Source organism: Salmo salar, chromosome ssa02, assembly GCF_905237065.1.
Source record: "Salmo salar chromosome ssa02, Ssal_v3.1, whole genome shotgun sequence".
In the NCBI taxonomy this organism is placed as follows: domain Eukaryota; kingdom Metazoa; phylum Chordata; class Actinopteri; order Salmoniformes; family Salmonidae; genus Salmo; species Salmo salar.
This window is the reverse complement of record NC_059443.1, coordinates 15395440-15405044: the sequence shown is the minus strand read 5'-3', so window position 1 is coordinate 15405044 and position 9605 is coordinate 15395440. Positions and strand designations below refer to the sequence as shown.

The 9605-nt window shown below is 42.3% G+C and overlaps 1 protein-coding gene across 1 annotated transcript in view; it reads right to left on the bottom strand.

Annotated features, from left to right (window-relative positions):
* nr4a3 (nuclear receptor subfamily 4, group A, member 3) overlaps positions 1–9357 on the bottom strand; it is a 39968-nt gene extending 30611 nt beyond the window's left edge. Inside the window, exons 1-3 of the mRNA XM_045712910.1 lie at positions 8906–9357; positions 4326–4478; positions 3265–3346 (exon numbers count right to left, since the gene is read on the bottom strand). Coding sequence (XP_045568866.1) covers positions 3265–3328 — 64 coding nt within the window. The 5' untranslated portion in view covers positions 3329–3346; positions 4326–4478; positions 8906–9357. The remainder of the gene's footprint in view (positions 1–3264; positions 3347–4325; positions 4479–8905) is intronic.
* Positions 9358–9605: the final 248 nt, after the last annotated feature.

Here is a 9605-nt window from a genome sequence, read left to right as displayed (position 1 = left end):
GGTCAAACGTTTCGGGTAGCCTTCCACAAGCTTCCCACAATAAGTTGGGTGAATTTGTGGCCCATTCCTCCTGACAGAGCTGGTGTAACTGAGTCAGGTTTGTAGGCCTCCTTGCTCGCACACGCTTTTTCAGTTCTGCCCACAATTTTCTATGGGTTTGAGGTCAGGGCTTTGTGATGGCCACTCCAATACCTTGAGTTTGTTGTCCTTAAGCCATTTTGCCACAACTTTGGAAGTATGCTTGGGGTCATTGTCCATTTGGAAGACCCATTTGCGACCAAGCTTTAACTTCCTGACTGATGTCTTGAGATGTTGCTTCAATATATCCACAGAATTTTCCTCCCTCATGATGCCATCTATTTTGTGAAGTGCACCAGTCCCTCCTGCAGCAAAGCACCCCCAGAAGATGATGCTGCCACCCCCGTGTTTCACGGTTGGGATGGTGTTCTTCGGCTTGCAAGCCTCACCCTTTTTCCTCCAAACATAACAATGGTCATTATGGCCAAACAGTTCTATTTCTGTTTCATAAGACCAGAGGACATTTCTCCAAAAAGTACGATCTTTGTCCCCATGTGCAGTTGCAAAATGTAGTCTGGCTTTTTTATTGTGGTTTTGGAGCAGTGGCTTCTTCCTTGCTGAGCGGCCTTTCAGTTTATGTTGATATAGGACTCGTTTTACTGTGAATATAGATACTTTTGTACCTTTTTCCCCCAGCATCTTCACAAGGTCCATTGCTGTTGTTCTGGGATTGATTTGCACTTTTCGCACCAAAGTACGTTCATCTCTAGGAGACAGAACACATCTCCTTCCTGAGCAGTATGACAACTGCATGGTCCCATGGTGTTTATACTTGCGTATTATTGTTTGTACAGATGAACGTGGTACCTTCAGGTGTTTGGAAATTGCTCCCAAGGATGAACCAGACTTGTGGAGGTCTACAATTTTATTTATGAGGTCTTGGCTGATTTCTTTTGATTTTCCCATGATGTCAAGCAAAGAGGCGTTGAGTTTGAAGGTAGGCCTTGAAATACATCCACAGGTAGACCTCCAATTGACTGAAATTATGTCAATTAGCCTATCAGAAGCTTTTAAAGCCATGACATCATTTTCTGGAATTTTCCAAGCTGTTTAAAGGCACAGTCAACTTAGTGTATGTAAACCTCTGACCCACTGGAATTGTGATACAGTGAATTAATTATAAGTGAAATAATCTGTCTGTAAACAATTGTTGGAAAAATTACTTGTGTCATGCACAAAGTAGATGTCCTAACCGACTTGCCAAAACTGTAGTTTGTTAACAAGAAATGTGTGGAGTGGTTGAAAAACGAGTTTTAATGACTTCAACCTAAGTGTATGTAAACTTCCGACTTCAACTGTAGTTATCTATTGTTGATCAATATTAAAACCTGATTTTGATGGAGAGAAAAACATCTCAAGACATTTTCCACCTCTTTAGAGAGGCAGAGGTGAGACTGGGCTTTAATGTATTAGCCTACCTGTGTGTGCGCACTCATGTGTGTGTGTGTGTGTGTGTGTGTGTGTGTGTGTGTGTGTGTGTGTGTGTGTGTGTGTGTGTGTGTGTGTGTCGTAAGTGCCCAGGGTTTGTGGTGTTTGCTCTTTGCTCTCGAGAAGGGAACTTTCAACAGCGCGCGGTGACGCTCTGCGCGCGCTGTGCCGTAATCGTCTTGTTCCCACGCGTCATATTTATTTAGTCAAATATGGGACTTATCAAGCCTACTACCATCATTTTTCCTGCACGCCTCTTTTCCTCTGCGGACTCTAACAACTGTGTACATTTGCCCTACGCACATTGCGCAGGCACAAACGTAACTAAATGACATATTTATTAAGTCAGTTTTGAACAGTGAACACAATATAACTGTACATTTTGGCTACGTGACTTTACCTGTGGCATGACTCACACCTTACAGCAGGAGACACCTATATTAGAGACAGAGATACAGATGTCACCATGGTTGAGCCGCAGGGCTAAAGTGTAACCATGGGGACGCACGAGAGACACGAGGTCAGGGGGGAGTTTGGAGGTCTGACTCAAACTTTCTCAGAGTGCGCGAGTTCCATCCGTCTGGAAAGGAGTGGGCGAGCACGGCTGCACTCGAGCAACCGCCAGAGTTTTCTCTTATTTCTTTGACGGCCTCGCGAGTGACCCAGGCAGTTGCACTACCCACGCGGAAACAGGTCTACAGGTGTACAGAGAGAAAGGGGGTTTGTAACTGCCTGTCTTCAAGGGGAGAAAAGGAAGAGAGGGAGATTTTTCCTGGGCCTGTCCAACAGTGTGTGTGTGTGTGTGTGTGGGGGGGGGGGGCTGATGTGTTTAATTCCAATTGAAACGCCTCCTTATAAGACTACTCCACCTACCTTGCCTGAAGTCAAACGCATACATGCACACATGCACGCACACATGCACGTATGGACACACACCCACTCACACACATAGTGATGATGTAAACACAATCTAACTGATGTGTGTACCTTCTCCTCACGTGCCCCTATGCACACACATCTACTTCTGAGTAAACACACACACACACACACACACCACACGCACGCACACACACACCACACACACACACACACACACACACACCACACACACACACATTCAGACAATGCAGTGTCATGTTAAGACCAAGCCAGAAGCACTCTAATGAAACCAGATTATATCCCAAAAACCTAAAACCCCCTTTTCATTCAAACACCAGACGTCCACCTGACAGCAAGTGTGTGGTGTGTGAGTGTGTATGTGTCAGTGAAGAATGTGTGTGTATGCGTGTGTACAACATGCATGAGTGTTTGAGTGCATGCATGTGTGAGTGTGTGCTTAAGCTACATGTGTGTTAAACAGTGAGGGTTCAGGACAGACAAGCCAGGCAGATAAATGATACCAGCTCTCAGTCTCACCACTGAATTAGACGTTCATCCACATACTCAAACGTCATATTTCGAAGTTGTTCCAAACTTCAAATTTCGTGTGTTAAAGGTTAAGATTAGACAATAACTCCGAAATGTTAAATTTAGGGTAAAGTTCAGACATGAACTTCGAATGGTTAAAGTAAAGTTAAGGTTTGGGATAGGCTTAAAACAAAAATATCAAAAACAACTTCCACGTCATCTCCCCACTTGCACAGACATGGATGGAAGTTGAATACTGAATTGTATAACGGGTGACCTGGCTGGATAAGCGTGTGTGTGTGTGTACGTGTACGTGTGTGGTATGATGATCAGAGAGAAGCAGTCTCTAACCTCGAGGTGTGCATTTCAACTGGACACAATGCATCCGTTCCAAAAACTGAGCGTGCTTGTTCATTGTCAGAATGCCATAGATCTAACAAACAAGACATGAAGTGCATAAGTAAATACATAATACATTCTATCGATCAAGGAAACATAATGGTCACTCATATGGGCAGACTTGATAATTCTACCTAAATATTACAGTCAAAACACACACACACACACACACGCACGCAGATTGAAACAGATTGATAGCAGACAGTGATTTGAGACATTCGATCTAAATCATATTTTGTGTGTTGGTTTTTGGACGGGTATTGACCCGCACATGCGTAAACCGCTTGTTCACATTCATGAAATGTACCAGTATGTAAACTTGATATAAATACAGGTATGATGCAGAAACCCAGAACGGGGTTTTGTCCTTGAGGCCGTGGTCGCATCTAACCGCAGTCTCGAGGGCACCATGTGTCCGTATACGGGCGGGACAGCCTACCTTTATCACCTTAATCTATCAGGAGAAAATACATGTGCTTTTAAATTAGCCAACTTTATTTTGACCTCCAAGGTTTAAGACGTTTAACCTCATTAAGTTCATTAAGCAGATCGATATCTACAGATTTGACTAATTCGATTTTTTGGTCCTGCTTTTAAAGTCGGTGTGTCTAGTTTCAGAAGACTATTTCCGTCCCCATATCTGCAGATGGAAATGTCAACTCGCGCGCACTCCCTGACACAACACGTTTAGAATTATAAATCAGAACTGACTTGGAATATATTAAATTACCATTTAGACCATACAATATCGGTTAAATTAAAATAATACATTATGTTGTTGGTCTAAACTATATGGTTTGTTATATAAACATTTCTAAATATATAGGCCTAATATTGTACTTAATAAAATAAACGCACTATAGACCTAGAGTGAGATACAGCTGACTGAATGAAGAAACACATGGCAGACTAATAGTTTGAAAACTACACGTGCATTTGAAACAGGTTTTAAAAGCACCAACTCAGGACAGGTGCGACGACGACCGGGGCCTGTTCCCGGTGTTTTTCAGTACCTGGTGTGAAAGCCTCGCGCTGAATGGTGTTCTGTGTGGGGGGCTGGGGACTGGTGCGACTGTGGTGGGGGACCGGGAGCGGGGAGGACTCGAAGGGACTGTCCGGTAGCCGGGGCTCTGAGCTCGGCTGGGCGCGCTCTTCCGAACCCGGGTCTGGGGGAAAGAAACACCGGGTCACAACCAGAGACATGGGAACTCCCAAAGCACACCGACACGCATGACATAGCTTACTGCACAAATACAATACAATCACAAAGAGCGGAATAAAGTCGCACAGAATATAGCCTACACAGATTACCCGGATGGAAAAAAACGCACAGAAATTAAAACACGAACTGAATAAAATTAATTCTCAGTGATGAGGAGGAAAACCAGCAGGCGTAGAGGTGTGATGCAGAATAAAAGGTCAGACCTAGAAAGAGAGAACCGCAGACATGCGACAGAAGAATGGAGGAATATACATTATTATAAGTACAATTATACAACAATTTAGCAAATAAAAAATCTGCAAACATCCCATAGCGCTCGTTGAATGAATGCTTCACCAAATACAGAAGTGAACAGATATTATCTATAACCTCTCTATATCATTTCGCCTACAACTCAGAAATAGAGCAATAATTTTGAATTCCAATTTCAACTCTTAGAAAAGTAAAATATTAAAGATTGATGAGAATAGACTAAAAGAATATAGACTAAAAGAAAAACTAGAATCAGTTCACCTGCGAGCAGCATAAAAATAATATCTAAATATAACAATTATCTATATCGTGAAATATCATATGAATCTATTCAATTATCATATTAAAACTTTTTCAAACAAACAATAATATTAAATGAAACTAGTTATTTGCAATTCATAAAACAAGTGTCTTCAAAAGAGCATGGCTATCAATTTGTTCAAATTGCCGGTGGTTCATTCCCGCGCTAGTCTGAGGCTCATGCACTACAGGTCTCAGGGTTCAAAGGGTTCGTTATTGGAAAGAGAAAATAGGTTACAATATCCACCTGAGTAAGTTCTGAATCTCAGAACCGAAACCTCTCCGCTCTGTGCGTCTTGCTGCCAGCCAGAGCACAGCTCACCACAGACAAGAGATTTCACAGCGCCTAGCGCCCCCTCTCTGCAGCACTCACCTACAAACACTGACCCATACCCGGACTAATTCTCTCCAGTAAACCGAGGACCAGTCCTCCCTCTCCGGACTCATTCTCTGAACCGTCCCGGCCGGGAGACATGCAGTCTGTTTGGAGATCACTGTACCGCTGAACTCTGTTTGGATAGGTTCTTAACATTATCACTTTTCCAATAGACCTGCGGGCTGACAAAATCTAAAACTATAGCCTAGGGAGTCTAACACGTTTTTTATTGTTGCTTTGTCTGACATGTTTCTATGCCGATTATTCACTCAATGTCTGGAGAATGAGTTAGGCTCCATAAAACATGAACCTCACCTGGATACAGACAGTCGCTTCTCTCAGTCTCTCAATCTCTACCACACCATAATGCTTGGCTAATCAGGAGAGGAAATGTAATATTCTGTCTCAATTGTTTATACTTCATAGACGTGGAGGTCATTGTATTCAATGACATTATTTGTTATTTGTTTGTAATTCAGTGTGCTGTGGTAATAGATAATATTGAATCGGTGTCAGACCGACATAAAGCAAATAGCCTGTAACGCTTTTGAGGGCAAAAAGGCTATATGCATTTTACGCTTTTTAAAATAGGCCATTTAAAAAAAAAAAAAAATGGTAACCTTTATTTAACCAGGAAAAGCCCATTGAGACCCAGAGTCTCTTTTTTTCAAGGGAGACCTGGCCAAGAAGGCAGCAACAATCAATACATTACAGAAATAATATATACAACAATACAATTCAACTCAACAACATGATCCAGCCTAAAAAAAGCATTTACACTCCTCTGTAACAGTCTCCCATCAACATACAGAGATATGTAGACAAAAGGGCTACGAAAAAAGCTACAATTGCACTGGTCTGTGTGTGTCCATAATGTGAACACAGGGCAGAAGGGTCTCCTCTCTCTCTGTTTCTCTCTCTCGAGCCGGCCGGTGGGTGCTGGGCCGAGCGCCCCGGTAACCTAGAGAACTGCGAAAGAGCCGTGAAGCACGCGCCCCAAAGCGCCGGTATAGGCCCCCACGCCAATAAGCCAGTCAGCGCGAGGCTTCCAGCAAACAGAGAGAGAAAAGAGAGGAGATAAAGGAGTGCTGGAGAAATATACAAGTACAGTAAATTAGCCCTGAGGAGCGAGGCTGTCAAAAAGAGGAGACTGTGTGCGTGTGTGTGTGTGTGTGTGTGTGTGTGTGTGTGTGTGTGTGTGTGTGTGTGTGTGTGTGTGTGTGCGTGTGTGTGTGTGCGTGCGGCGTGTGCGTGTGTTTCTGTCTACACACCCAAAACCAATTTAAACCGCCTGAGAGAAACTCATACCACACATCTCATAGTGAAAGATACAAATGCTGGCCTTCAAAGAAATGATACAGACCAGAGACTGCTGTGTGAATAGGAGATGAAAAAGTTTAATTTAACTTGGCCGATATATTTGAGAATCTGACTGATTCCTAAATGTAAAACAAAGTAGGGTATTGGTCTGGGGGTCCAACCTGGTCTCAGCGCATGTAGTATTATTCTGTAGTAAATCTGAGGCACTACACTTAGTATGATATGTTATGTTGCAAATGGTTTTAATATCTGGATGTCCATCATCCATTTCTTATGATATGTTATGAATTACAAGTGTCCTACAATGTGTTACGAATTTGCAAAACATACAATAAGTTATGATTTTGCAAAATGTATAATATGTTACAAATTCCAATTTGTTGTGGCTAAAGTTAGCTAGGTGGCTAATGCTAACATTAGCTAGCTGGCTAGCGTTAGGTAGGCTAGGGGTTAGGGTTAGAGGTTAAGGTTAAGATTAGGAGTTAGGCTAAAGGGTTAAGGTTAGGGGATGGGTTAGCTACAGGGTTAAGGTTAGGTTTAGGGTTAGAAAAAGAGTTAGCTGACATGCCAAGGATTTGCAAAGTAGCTAAAAATTATTAAGTAGTAGGAAAGTTGCTAATTAGCTAAAATGCTAAAGTTGTCCATGATGAGATTGGAACACGCAACCTTTTGGTTGCTAGACATTTACATTATACGCCCACCCATCCACACTAATCACCTTTCATTTTTTCCTTAAGTAACCAACGGTCTTATGTAACTATACCAAACATAACACATCATACTCATTTGAGTGGATTTACATCTACTATGTTATGTCTAGTCTATGATACCAGACTGGGTGGTCAGACCAACCTTAACCCTCACTTCGAGTCATGGACCTCCTTGCTCCAGGATGACATTTAGGTCAAGATGCACGTTCAATGGCAGTAACTTCAACTTCAGAAAGAGGCAAGGCTATAGATCAAACATTGACATTATTAATGTCAATATTTGTTTCCCCTAATCATGTGAGCAATAATGTGAGCAATGACAGGCCTGTCTAATTCAGAAAAGCCACATGCTACACACAGACAGACATTTAGAGAGACAGTCAGAAATACAAACACACAGACAAACGACAGACAGTGTGACAGACAGTGTGACAGACAGACAGGCAGACAGTGTGACAGACAGTGTGACAGAGGACATTTAAGGTTGGTCACCAGCTGTACTAGTGTTTATAAAACAATATGTTTTATTTTGTAGGCATATAATCACACTGTTTGTTCTAAACTAGGAGAAACCTACCTGTTGGGATAAATGATGTCAACATAAATCATTTGAAATTAAACTAAGGCTGCCTGCATGTTCTTCTGCAACTTGCAGTCAGATTTATTTCAATAATATAAAATCGTCTCATGAAAAACTCTCATATGTAAGATGTCTGTACTATAGGCCCAGGGCCAATATTCACCCAGCACACGGACCAACAAGCTTTCAGGGTTTTACCAATTCAACTATTCCCGTATAGCCGGGAATAAATGGCGAGGTATTAGTCTGACACACTCACTCACACACGTACAGCAAACTATGTGTTTTGTTTTATAACTATTGCAAAGGCATCAAACATGATGTCCACATAAAGCTGAATTAATACACAATCATGTCCTTTATAACAGTGGAGATAATAAGAGCCTTGATGTCAGCCCTCCTCTACTCTCAGCCTGTCTGCCTGTCTGTCTGTGTTCTTCACTCAGCTCCATTAGTGCCCAATACTGCCTATGTCTCCCACTTCATTGTCTGACTGAGAGGCATCCATTTCCATGACAACCACAAAGAATATGATACCTTCCTTCAGCAAATTAAATTCAAATTCGGTTCCATCTGCCCTCGGTGACACCAAACACACACACCGAGGTTCCCGAGCTCACGAGTTTGCCAAATCAACAGGTCATCATGCACGAGAAAGTTAAAGACAGCGCTCGTGTTTTAACAATATAACAAACCGGTGTGCAGGGGAACCTACAACTAACTATGTTTCTCTATGAGACCAATAGTCTAGTAGCCTAATGTAATAATTAATGAAGTGGTCTTTAGAAATGAGAGAAAGACATTCATTCCCAGAAGTAAAGACAATAACTTACTTGTTTGCTGTAGCGGTTCCGTCTTTACATGTGTTATTAACCCAACATAAAGTCTCCTGTATAGATCCAGAATAATTACAAAAATTACCAAAGCTGCTGAAAAGTAACACGTATATTTGCAGAACTTGTTGAGGATGAAGCGACAGAAGAAAAAAAAGTTATTCTTTCTTTTTGTTTTTCCTTTTAATTATTCTAAAGGAAAGTAGGCTAGACTATAGTCCGATGTGTGTTTTAAAAGTGTGTTTCAGAGTGATCCTGTGTATGTGCCAGTGATGATGCGCTCAGATGTAAAGCCGTAGTGCGGGATTGTTTATGCGCGCGGTCTGAGGGAGAAAGTCTAATACAGCATTTATGTGAGTCTGCCTCCTCATAGAGCGCCTGGTATGCGCTACGTCAATGTGACGCCATGGGAGAGGTGACGTCACTCACTGTAGAGCTCCCTCGGCCCGGCCTCGCGGTACAGTACTAGACACATAAGCCCCGCACGCTGTGTGCCAGAAAAAAGAGCGAGAGGGAGAGAGAGATGGATGGTTGAGTGAGAGCGAGTTGATCTTATGATTTCACGACTGAATAGTTCCAGAAATGCCCAGGCGAGGGCGAGCAAGTGCCTACTGTACATGTAGTTTTTTCCATTACATTCTGGTAGTTGCACATTCATTTCCGGGAACTGAAACCGTTTTTTTATTAAGCATTTTCCACC